At 43.3% G+C, this 13,370-nt stretch overlaps 1 protein-coding gene across 1 annotated transcript in view; it reads right to left on the reverse strand.

Moving 5' to 3' along the window:
* CFAP58 (cilia and flagella associated protein 58) overlaps positions 1–13,370 on the reverse strand; it is a 462,734-nt gene that overhangs the window by 331,307 nt on the left and 118,057 nt on the right. The window contains exon 11 of the mRNA XM_030202779.1: positions 12,517–12,663. Within this exon, the coding sequence (XP_030058639.1) occupies positions 12,517–12,663 (147 nt within the window). The remainder of the gene's footprint in view (positions 1–12,516; positions 12,664–13,370) is intronic.

Consider the following 13,370-nt stretch of genomic DNA (forward strand, 5'->3'; position numbering starts at 1 on the left):
ATATAGGTGAACCATGGGGCACTCCATAGTCTGGGAACCAAGCTGGGGTAGATCTAGACATTTTGACTTAGTATGCTCTGAATTTGAGAAAGCCTATGAACATTTCCACACATGCCAATCTCATCGAGAAGTGCAGCTAGTATATTGTGGTCGACAACGTCAAAAAGCACTGGACATGTCAAATTGTAGGATAATGATTTCTTTCCAGTGCTCAGCAGTCTTCTGAATTTAGATAATAATGTGGTGAGCACTGTTTCAGTGCTGTAGTTAGGTCTGAATCCCAACTGTGTGTAGTGTAATAAGAAGTGTGATAGGTACTCCATTAGCTGTTTAGCTATCAGACCCTCCATGACCTTGACAACAAAGGTATTGAAGCAACTGGTCTATAATTAGTCACATCATTCCACTTCAATAAATGGTTTTTAGGAATTGGGAAAGAATCATTATTTAGCATGAAAGATATATATTTATGGAAGATTTTAATGAAAAGGTCAGGCGCTTTTTATAAAATATAACTAGGATATGTGTCAAGAGTGCAAGGAGAGTGTGAATATCTATTAAGGAAGGATCTGACCTAGTGATAGAAGGGAAGTTGAAACAGGAACAGATCCTATTAGTTTTTATACCTTCATTGTAGTAATGTATGATATCTTGGTAATTGACAAAGTTGTTTCGAGCGTTAGACCTATTTAGACCTGTTCTAATTTTGGTGATTTTTTTGCTCAAAAAAAGTAACTAACTCAGTAGTTCCCAAACCTGATGCTGGAGGCACCCCAGCCAGACAGGTTTTTGGGATATCCATATCGAATATTCATGAGAGATATTTGTATGTAGTGGAGACAAGACATGCAAATATCTCTCATGAATATTCAATGTGGATATCCCAAAAACCTGACTGGCTGGGGTGCCTCCAGAACCAGGTTTAGGAACCACTGAGCTATGTCATGGGCTGATGGAACAGGTTAATTGGATAATTGGAGGTCTTTAGTATTAAGTGCCAGTGAAGGAGTGGCCTAGTGGTTAGGGTGGTGGACTTTGTCCTGGGGAACTGAGGAACTGAGTTCGATTCCCGGCACAGGCAGCTCCTTGTGACTCTGGGCAAGTCACTTAACCCTCCATTGCCTGCCGCATTGAGCCTGCCATGAGTGGGAAAGTGCGGGGTACAAATGTAACAAAAAAAAAAAAAGTAAATTGTTGACTAAGTTGTAGAATCTTTTTATAGACATTTGACACTCATCAATGTATTCTTCTAAGTACTTACATTTGGCAGATTTTATAGCAGATTTATGTTCTTTGATTGCTTTCCTCCATTCATTTTTTCATCAGTACTGTTCTTGCATCACTTCCTTTCAAGCTTCCTGCATAATCTTTTGGCGTTAAATGTGTTGCTATCAAACCAAGGGGAAGAGTTTTTATTCCTTTTTGTTTTGATCTTCTCTGGTGCTATAGTGCCTAATGTATTTTTGGTTGCTTCCTCCCAAAGCTGGATGAAATTATTTGGGTTAACAAAGAATATGCAGGAGTCAGTCTGGAGCTGTGTCCAGAATTCTGTTGCATCTATCTTACCTCTTGTTGTATAAGTAGTAGGAGGGGAGAGATTTATAGATTTAGGAGACACTTCCCTCCAATTAGTGTGAACATAAGTTATTGTGACCTGATCATAGAGTGAGTTATAGCAAGTCACTGCATGATAGCTGTTCTCTATTGGTCTCACCATCTCATTGTTGGTACATTATGTAAGTTGTTCATATTACATAAAGCTTTATTATGTATAGATATGTTTGTTTTTAACCAATTAGCGATCTTATCCTGGCTCCTATTTGAAGGGCCCCTTTACTAAACCACGGCAAAAAAGTGGCCTGCAGCAATGCAAGCATACCTTCTGGGCATGTGCCGGGCCAGCTTTTACCACGTACTGGAAAAAGGGCCTTTATTAAGGGGCCAGAAAATGGACGTGTGGCAAAATAAAAACAAGTGTGTGTCCATTTTTGGCCTGAGTCCTTACTGCCACCCATTGACTTAGCGGTAAGGTCTCACGTGCTACCCAGGCGGTAGGCATGCAGCATGTGCCCACTGCTGTTTACCACTAGGTAAGCTCCATGCCGTAGAAAATAGAAAATATTTTCTACTGCATGCATCCTTCCTGTTCCTGATCTCAGCGCCGATTCAAAATGGCCGCTGAGAGTTGAAGTCTCGCGAGGTCACTTCAACTCTCGGCGGCCATTTTGAATCAGCGCCAAGATCAGGAACAGGAAGGATGCATGCAGGGCAGCGCTCCGGGCAGGAAAGAGGGGGCTCTTTCCTGCCCCAAAGAGGTCACTAGACCACCAGGGCAGTAGTAAGGTAAGGGGAGGGGGTGACGGGGAGGGGGAGCGACGGGGTGTGTGACAGGGGGGAGGGGAAAATGTGACAGGGGGCGGAGCGAGAGCATGACACGGGGCGGAGCGAGGGTATGAAAGGGGGTGGGGTATGTGTCCTCCTTTTTGGGGGACAAAATATGGTAACCCTACCACTACTACCTGGTCTCAGCTTCTGTCCCTATTGGTCCTGAACCTCAACATGTATATGCTGGGAGAGAGGAGACATGATAGAGAAGTTTAAATATCTCAAGGTCATTTATATACAGGAAGTGAGCCTTTTTCAACTGAAGGAGAGCTCTGGAACTAAGGGGCATACGATGAAGCTAAGAGGAAATACGCTTAGGAGTAATCTAAGAAAGTATTTCACAGAAAGGGTGGTGGAGGTGTGGAGTCAAGAACTGTGTCAGAATTTAAAAAGGCATGGGATAAGGATGTGGGATCGCTTAGGAAAAGGAAGAGTTAGGGGTTAAAGAGGATGGGAAGACTGGATGGGCCATATGGCCTTTATCTGCCATCATGTTTCTATGTTTCTATGTTACCTCACCCTCCCTGGGCTTGTGGGTGCCTTTTCTTGACTTCTGTGTCTCCACGAGCCAGGCATTCTCCATCTTGTCGAATGTACAGGTTCTGCAACTCCCCTACAGAGAACTTGTCTTTTTATTTCCGCTCGTTCAGTATCTCATCTCTAAACCACCTTCATTCACCTATCAGCTCTCCCACCTCTGCTATAAAGGTTCCTTCTCTTCAAATTTCCATCTTCCACCTTTGTTACAGCTCTCAGAACTATGAAGTCTCTTGCCTCAGGGCAGTAACATCTGAGAATCTACTAACTGTGAGTAAATAAGAACATAAGAGTAGCCATACTGGGTCAGACCAATGGTCCATCTAGTCCAGTAGCCTGTTTCCAGGTCACAAGAACCTGGCAGAAACCCAAATCATGCCAATACTCCATGCTACCAATCCCAGGGCAAGCAGTTCCTTCCCCATGTCTGTTTCAATAGCAGACTATGGACTTTTCCTCCAGGAACTTGTCCGAACCTTTTTTAAACCCAGATGTGCTAACCACTGTTACTACATCCTCTGGCAAAGTGTTCCAGAGCTTAACTATTCGTTGAGTGAAAAAATATTTCCTCCTATTTGTTTTAAAAGTATTATTATTCAATAAAAGTAAATTACAGAAAAAGAAAGGAGATTTCTGGTGTTTGCTGCTGTGCTGAGGTTATACTATCTGATTATTTTAGCAGGTATCAGCTTTAAGAAGAAATTACGCTTTAAGAGATCAGAAACAGTATAATTTCTGCTACTTTGCTGATCATATTTTATAAAGATACGTGGAGTGGCATAATCGAACGCAAATGCCTATCTCCATGGGCGTTTATCTCCGAGAATGGGTCCGTGAAGAGGCGGGCTGAACCGTATTTTCGAAAAAATGGACGTTTTTTAGCTGGGCGTTTGTTTTTTTTAGCGATAATGGAAACTAAAAACGCCCAGCTCAAAAACGTCCTAATCCGAGCCATTTGGTCATGGGAGGGGCCTGGATTGGTAGTACACTGGCCCCCCTGATATGCCAGGACACCAACTGGGCAGAAAAAGTTCCCACATGCATAGCTCCCTTACCATGGGTGCTGAGCTCCCACCCCCCTCCCCCAAAACCCACTACCCACAAATGTACAACACTACCATAGCTCTTAGGGGTGAAGGGGGCACCTACATGTGGGTACAGTGGGTTTTGGAGGCCTCCCATTTACCAGCACAAGTGTTGCAGGTGGGGGGGTATGGGCCTGGGTCCACCTGCCTGAAGTGCACTGCGGTACCCACTAAAAGTGCTCCAGGGACCTGCATACACGCAGGCCTCTAGGACTTGTTGCTGCTGTATAACATTGGCACACCAGTTGACACCTGAAGACTAATCTCTCCGAAAACGTCCTTTATTGGAATAAGCACGTTTACTCACAGTTAACTGCAGAGGTTGTGCCCCACTGGCAACGAGTCTCCCTGGTACTGAGATTAGCAGTAGGTCAGAGCTGGCAGAATGCTGTACAATGCCCTCTTTCAGCCACATTCAAGGTAAGAACTAAGTTGTCTAACATGGCTAACACAGGAAAGGGAACTAAAACTGACTTACAAAAATGGCCACTACCGCATGGACTACAACAGGAAACACAACAGGGCACACTCTGACCCAGTAGGCAGGGGGAAAAGCACCATGGGAGAATAGCCTACCAACTACCAACATCGTGAGACTGTAACACAAGCTAATGAAATCACGGAGCCCAATACCCTACACCCACCACAATGCAATGCTGATGTGACCCTGTAGTGCACCCGAGAGCCACATCTGACCCAGGGAAAGGCTGTGACAGGATCGAACACATTCTGCTGTCATGGAGGTGGGTACGGCATTTGAGGCTGGCATACAGGCTGGGAAAAAGTTTTTAAAGTGGGGTTTTTTTTGGTGGGAGGGGGTTAGTGACCATTGGTGGGTTCCGGGGATGTCATCCCCGATTCCCTCCAGTGGTCATCTGGGCAGTTGGGGCACTTTTTTGGGACTTGTTCGTGAAAAAAAGGGTCCAAAAAAGGTGACCCAAAATCGCGGTAAAAATGCCTTTTTTTTTCGATTATCAGCTACAGACGCCCATCTCTCCTCGGCTCATAACCACGTCCCAGTCCCGCCTCCGACATGCCCCCATCAACTTTATTCATTTCCGCGACGGAGAGCAGTTGGAAACGCCCAAAATCGGCTTTCAATTATACCGATTTGGACGCCTTTGCGAGAAAATCGCCCATCTCCCAATTTGGGTCGAAATATAGGCGTTTTTCTCTTTTGATTATAAGCTGGATAGGCACCAATGTGTGGTACAATAGGCACCTATTTGGCCTTCCTGCACGGACAACCTGTTATAAAATTACCTTCCACTTCTATAATTACCAGCACTTACACATGGAAGCTCTCAAGTGATGCTGCTCCTTTTTTCTACATGTTTTTTTTTAAGTTTAATTTCTTTTATTGATTTTTGATACAGATACAATCAAGAGCTCACAACATAACAACAAGTAACATTTTACAAAGTAAGGCAATACCGGAGCTCACATGTAAAAATTAGCAATCTACATCCAGAATCAAATTAAGTGAAAACAAGAGAGAGGGAGGAAAGAGGAAAAGAAGAGGGAAAGGGGAGGGGGGGGGCTGGAGGATACAAATCAAAGTATAAAGCATGCATATGCCAAAAAATACATCAAATTTAGTACTTATCTTTGTACCGTATCAAAATAAGAGACAAGTGGTAGCCATTTTTCCCTATATGAAGCAAAACGAGAAGATTTCTTTGCAAGATGTGATTCAAATTTGTTTTTTTTATAAAAACGTTGTTCCCGCATATGTGAAAAGCAAATACATGTGTATTTGCTGATGTCCTTATATGTACTTTAAAAAAGGTTCTGCTTTTGTAAAAGTACCAGGGAAATGTGAACGTCCTGATCTGAACATCCCATTTCCCATATAGGCCCCCTCTGCAAAATGGGGCTTACTGTCTTTTTGCCTTATAAAGTACCGCCATTATTCAATGCTCCTATCTGGGATAAGTACTCTTACCATTTTAAGCTCATGGAAACAGAGTCTGTAAGTGAACCTTAATCATTATTTACATTAACAAAACAGATGTACAAAGTGGGGTTTTAATTAAACAGTCTGGTCACTACCAATACACTTTTATCTTTCTCAAAACTAAGTTATACAGTGCATTCTCACTATTCACGCGTTCAAGATTTCTGATTTTACATATTCGTGGACGTATATATGTAACCAACAAATCGCCTTTCGTGCTGCATTCCCAGCAATTCACAAACATGTTCATTTAAAAACAAGTTCTTTTCATTTCATCTTTCACACCGTTTCCAGCTCTTTGTGGACATACATATTTTAAAACAAGTTCTTTCTGTCGCTTTCACTTTGCTGGCGTTCATATCAGAACTGAAAGGAGTGATGTCACTGATGGCATTAGTTTGCTGGCGTATAGATCAGAACTGAAAATGGTACCTAAGCATCCTGCAGGTGAATCTCAAGCTAATATTTATAAGCACAAGAAATCCATGATGTGCCTTAGTGATAAAATAAAACGTTTTAGATAAGCTTCGTTCTGGCATACTGCTGTTGGCTGTGAGTTCAATGTTAACGAATCAACAATCCGATACATCTGACTAAAGGAAGAAGATATTTGCAGGTCTGTTTGTGAGGCTGCGCCGGACAGTGCTAAAACAACATCCGTGGTTCGTGATCAGTCAATGGAAAAGATGGAAAAGCAGCTAAATTTGTGGATTATGCAAATGATGGACGATTTTTTTTTTTTAAAAAAGCACAGTGGCTAGCATTGTTGTGAGGATGAAAGCCAAAGAAATGTATGAACACGTCACACAGGGCCAGTAAAACGTGAAACCCTTTTCTATTAGTTCAAGCTGGCTTGCGCGTTTCAAAAGGCGATATGAGCTTAAAAATGTAAAGCTTTCTGGCAAGGTGGGTTCCGCTGACAACGAAGCTGCCAAAGAATTTTAATAATATCTGCTAAATGTGATAGAAGGATTATGCGTCGGAACATCGATGAGATTGGCTTGTTTTACAAATAGGCTGGGAAACGGACATGTATAACATAAATGGCAGCCAAAGCCCCTGGCAAGATGGTGGAGGCTATTATTAAGAATAAAATTGCAGAGCATATACAAAAACATGGACTGATGAGACAAAGTCAGCACGGATTTAGTGAAGGGAAGTCTTGCCTCACCAATCTAATGCATTTTTTTGAGGGGGTAAGCAAACATGTGGACAATGGGGAGCCGGTTGATATTGTATATCTGGATTTTCAGAAGGCGTTTGACAAAGTGCCGCACGAAAGACTCCTGAAGAAATTGCAGAGTTATGGAATCGGAGGTAGGGTATTATTATGGATTAAGAACTGGTTGAAAGATAGGAAGCAGAGAGTAGGATTGCGTGGCCAGTATTCTCAGTGGAGGAGGGTAGTTAGTGGGGTCCCGCAGGGGTCTGTGCTGGGTCCATTGCTTTTTAATGTATTTATAAATGACCTAGAGATGGGAATAACTAGTGAGGTAATTAAATTCGCCGATGACACAAAATTATTCAGGGTCGTCAAGTCGCAGGAGGAATGTGAACGATTACAGGAGGACCTTGCGAGACTGGGAGAATGGGCGTGCAAGTGGCAGATGAAGTTCAATGTTGACAAGTGCAAAGTGATGCATGTGGGTAAGAGGAACCCGAATTATAGCTACGTCTTGCAAGGTTCCGCGTTAGGAGTTACGGATCAAGAAAGGGATCTGGGTGTCGTCGTCGATGATACGCTGAAACCTTCTGCTCAGTGTGCTGCTGCGGCTAGGAAAGCGAATAGAATGTTGGGTGTTATTAGGAAGGGTATGGAGTCCAGGTGTGCGGATGTTATAATGCCGTTGTATCGCTCCATGGTGCGACCGCACCTGGAGTATTGTGTTCAGTACTGGTCTCCGTATCTCAAAAAAGATATAGTAGAATTGGAAAAGGTACAGCGAAGGGCGACGAAAATGATAGTGGGGATGGGACGACTTTCCTATGAAGAGAGGCTGAGAAGGCTAGGGCTTTTCAGCTTGGAGAAGAGACGGCTGAGGGGAGATATGATAGAAGTGTATAAAATAATGAGTGGAATGGATCGGGTGGATGTGAAGCGACTGTTCACGCTATCCAAAAATACTAGGACTAGAGGGCATGAGTTGAAGCTACAGTGTGGTAAATTTAAAACGAATCGGAGAAAATTTTTCTTCACCCAACGTGTAATTAGACTCTGGAATTCGTTGCCGGAGAACGTGGTACGGGCGGTTAGCATGACGGAGTTTAAAAAGGGGTTAGATAGATTCCTAAAGGACAAGTCCATAGACCGCTATTAAATGGACTTGGAAAAATTCCGCATTTTTAGGTATAACTTGTCTGGAATGTTTTTACGTTTGGGGAGCGTGCCAGGTGCCCTTGACCTGGATTGGCCACTGTCGGTGACAGGATGCTGGGCTAGATGGACCTTTGGTCTTTCCCAGTATGGCACTACTTATGTACTTATGTACTTATGTACTTATGTACTTTAAATCATTTAAAGACCGCGCCACCTTTCTATTGTGTGCCAATGCCAGGGTATATAGAGCACAAAATCCTCGTGCACTTAAAGGAAAGAACCTGAACTGATTGCCAGCCCATTGGAAATGGAACTGCAAAGCTTGGATGACAACCAAAAGACAGTGATGATATGCAATGCAATTGACTACGTTGGCATAGCCTGGGACAGCGTAACATAGGCTACTACAAACAATTGTTGGAAAAAAGCTTGGCCTGACTGCATAACAAACTTTGGGGGTCTTTTACTAAAGATTAGCTCAAGTTATCTGCTACAGGGTCCATTTTATTCCTATGGGCCCTGCTGAAGATAACTCGAGCTAGTCTCTAGTAAAACAGCCCCTTTGAGGGCTTTGAGAAGGTGTTGCAGAAAACATGAAAAAAGCTGTGACAAACGTAATGCGCTTTGCACAAAGAATTAGTGGAGTGGGCTTTGAGGACATGACACAAGATGATGTGCAGGAAAGTTTGGATGAGACTGCAATAGAACCCAGCAATGAAGACCTAAACGAGATGGCACAACAAGGCATCTGAGGTAGCTACGATGATGACGAAGAGGAAGACCAGCCTAAGACTCCAAAAATTGTGCTTCTCACAGTGGCAAAAATTGCAGAGTGGGCATCAACGTTGGTTGCAATATTCAGTGACATGGAGGAATGTGATCCCATGCTACAGCACAGTCTAAAATGTAAGCATTTTGCAAACTCTGCGTTTGCCCCTTACACCGACACGCTTAAGGACATGAGGAGGAAAGCCAAGCAGACAAGGCTCACACATTTCTTCCAGTCAGTGAGTCATGAGAGCCAGGCTCCAGAGGTTGATCTGCCAGCTTCGCCATCTTCTTCATCTTCATTGTCTCTTAGGAGGTCTTTTACGTAGGCGCGCTGGTGTTTTTAGCGCGTGTTAAAAATAGGCCTGCGCTAAACGCTAAAGACGCCCATAGGAATACATAGGTGTCTTTAACACACGCTAAAAACGACAGCACGACAACGTAAAAGACCCCCTTAATTTGCAGGAAGCCCAAACCTCTCCTTTGGCCGATCTGCCAGTGTCAATGTCCTCATGTCTCCTATCGTGCAGGAGGTGGAAACCTCTCTCTCTCCTGCTGTTATTGATGTATAATGCTGTTTTATTTTCCTGCACTATTTTCTGTGTGTTTCTTTTAGTACTGTAACTGCTTTAATGTTACTGCAAATAAATAATTTGTATTCAGTATACAGTATTTGGTTCAGTATGCAATTTTGTGGCTTTTAATTGCCTGACAAGAATGCAAGCTGGAACCTAACCCCGTATTTCCCATAGAAGCAATGATTTACTTTTTGCATTTCGCAAAGCCAGAGATTAGCCGGAACCTAACCCTTTTTTTTCCATAGGAACAATGCATCGCCTTTTTACACAATTTTTTTGGAACCATATCTGCGCAAATAGCAAAAATGCACTGTAGTTTATGAAGACACCTTTTTCATTGTCATTCAGATTTCTTAACAATTTATTCTAGCGAGTCACGCAAAATCGCACACACAGAAAACAGAAAGGCATCACATCCATCTGGTGAAATATTTTGGCAACAAATCACTGCATCAATGACTTTATTTATGATCAGGATACTAAAAGATAAATGTAAGGTATTTGAAGTTAAAATGACCAGACTTTTAGGGAAATAATATAAAAGGACTAAGCAGAGGTTTGTTTTTTTTAACTCATTACAGAAATAAAATCTTACTGTTTCTCTATCATCTTTTTATCACTCTCACACATCAATTCCCCCCCCCCCCCCCAACCTTCTATTTCATTCTGACACACCTTTAATTTCTGGCAATCTCATATTCAACTCATTCTGTTTTGTACCTAAGGAAAGGTTGTCGAGAAATGTATTTAGTCCAATAAAAGTATCACATTTTATTATTGTTTGCCGTTAACCGTTATTTGCGTGCATTCAAGTGGACAAACAGAGAAGCTACACTACTTTATACTTTATTACTTGCACTATAAAAATGTTTAGTCTACCTATCTCCTGCCCATGCAGCATGAATATATATTTAAATCCTTGAGTAGATACTTTCAGCAATAACTTGCAGTGTCCACTCATCACTGACTTGGTGGCTCGATTAACAACGTGTATCAAAACGGGAAATTTTAGTTGAGGCTTTAGATTCTTACATTTTGTTGGAAAATGATTAACTGGTCAGAATTGGTAGGTTATGACTATGGCCAGGTACCATATAAGCAAGAAATATAGTTTAGGTAAATATTGTCAACTTCACGGTATTAATCAGCATGGCATAATCTTTTTTAGCTAAATTACGAAATAGATAAGCTAAAAGGTTGTTGGATCATTTACACATAAAGGGCCCGTTATTCAAAATAATTTAACAGGGTAACTGAGGCTCCTCCCTGGTTAAATCGCAATGAGCAGGTCAGGAGGAGATATTCAGCAGCACTGAAAACTGGACAGTTCCGCTGAATATCCCCTCTGACCATTATGCCATTTGTCTGGGAAGTGCTAGGGTAATTTGAGGGCAGTGCATATCTTCTAGTGAAAAAGGTGCCGGTACTCAAATGCCAGGCCACACTTCTGGGGGTGGGGTGATCACTAAGGGACCCACCCCGCAATAGCCAGGCCCCCTGCAACCAGTCACAGAATCTATGACAAGGCAGAATTGGTGTGTAGAGCTTGAGCTCTCATTAAAACTTGGGGACCATGGGTCAATTTTAGCAGACAATGAAAAAGGTGCCGGTACTCAGTACCCCCTCAAAAAAAAGCTCTGTTTGAGGGTGAAATCTGGGTGGAGCTCGGAGCTATACGGGCACCAGGAATATTCAGTGCCAGTGTCCGCAGAGCTACCCAGGCAGAGGCGTAGCCAGACCTCAAGGTGGGAAGGGGCAAGAGCCCAAGGTGGGGGGGGCACATTTTGGTCTGCCGCCACCTCCCCTCTGCCACCACTGCCTCCCCTCCGCCGCTCCTCACTCACTGCCGCCGCTGTACATCTTGGCTGACGGGGGTCTCCAACCCCTGCCAGCTGAAGCACCGCCGCCGCAAATACCATGGCTGCTGGTGGTCCCCAATCCCCACCAGCTGAAGCCTTCGTCCAGCACTGGTCTCCAGTGTCACCACATTGCCTGCCCTGCTCTCACTTCCCCTCACGTCCAGCACACTCCTTTTAGTGAAACTGCCAAACCAGGGGCCCAGAGCAAATTTTGGGGGGGCCCTTGGCCTCACATAGCTAAGCCACTGTACCCAGGCAAATAGAACTGCTTAAAAGCAGCCCTATCTTTGCCTTGTCAGCTAGGCAAGAGCAACACTGAATACTGGCTGATCGTAAATGGCTAAATTCTATATATGGCACCGAAAAAACCCGCTTAAGCAGTATTCTATAAGCTGTGCCTAAAGTTTGGCACGGTATATAGAACTAACACTTAAACGGAGAGGTCGCAAGTAAATTTAGGCGCCGCCATTTGCACCAATGAAAACGTGGTGCACATGCCTGCATCTACATATCCGCACAGAGCACCCACATTCTGTAATTTCACATGTAACTCAAAACCACACCCCTGATCTGCCCCGAAATGCCCGACTCTCCCATTTCTCTGCCCCTTTTTTGACTGCGCTTATCTTTACAAGTGCATGTCCCAATTAAATCTAATTAGTGCCAATAATTGCTTGTTAAAAAGACAATCATTGGCACTAATTGGCTCATTATTCTAATAAATTGCATGCACAAATCGGGGCCGCACCTAAATTTGCACACGTTATTTTTGGCGACCTTTTTAAAATCAGGGGGATAACTTCTAAGTACTGCAACTGGCCTTGACATTCCGTGCCGGTGCCCAGATATGGTCCAGTACTACATATCGGGGTCTGAATTAGCTATCGACGTTGACTGCCACCATCTCAAAATTAATCAGAAATTCTTCTGAACATGCACAGAGAGTACGATGAAAATAGTAGTATCTCGCCAGGAAACAAGAAACACTAAAATCATTCAGCATCAAGGTGTTAAACTGAAGGGTCCTTACTTTTAAAGCCTCTTTCTCCTTTTCTATCCGTTGATGATCCAGATGGACCTTCACCAGAGCTGCCTCTTTAGAAGTAATCTCTTCTTTCAACTGGTCAACCTGATGATGCATAATCTTCAACTTTCTCTTCATTTCTGTAATCTCATCCTAGCAGGAGAAAACACAAAAATTTGTAGAATGGAAAAGACGTTTTGACAGAGGGTGCTAAACCTAGAATATGCTCCCAGATCATATGCGCATAAGTGTTTAAAAAGAGACTGAATAAGTCAGGGAAGGGCAACCCAGTCGGGTTTTCAGGATTTCCCCAATGAATACGAATGAGATCTATTTCAACGCACTGCCTCCGTTATATGCAAATAGATCTCATGCATATTATTGCTGGGCAGACTTATACGGTCTGTGCCAGAGCCGGTGGTTGGGAGGAGGGGCAGGTGGTTGGGAGGCGGGGATAGTGCTGGGCAGACTTATACGGTCTGTGCCAGAGCCGGTGGTTGGGAGGAGGGGCAGGTGGTTGGGAGGCGGGGATAGTGCTGGGCAGACTTATACGGTCTGTGCCCTGAAGAGCACAGGTACAAATCAAAGTAGGGTATACACAAAAAGTAGCACATATGAGTTATCTTGTTGGGCAGACTGGATGGACCGTGCAGGTCTTTTTCTGCCATCATCTACTATGTTACTATGTATTGAGGAAATTATTTTAAGCTGTTATTATTTGCTTTTAAAATTTTTCATGGTTTCGCACTTGATTATCTATCCAATGGTGTTTCGTTCTATTCCGCTACTAGGACCCTTATGCTCAATTCAGGAGTTAAGACTGAATGTACCGTCTACGTTAATATGTTATAAGATGAGGA

This window comes from Microcaecilia unicolor, chromosome 5, assembly GCF_901765095.1.
Source record: "Microcaecilia unicolor chromosome 5, aMicUni1.1, whole genome shotgun sequence".
NCBI classification, from domain to species: Eukaryota; Metazoa; Chordata; class Amphibia; order Gymnophiona; family Siphonopidae; genus Microcaecilia; species Microcaecilia unicolor.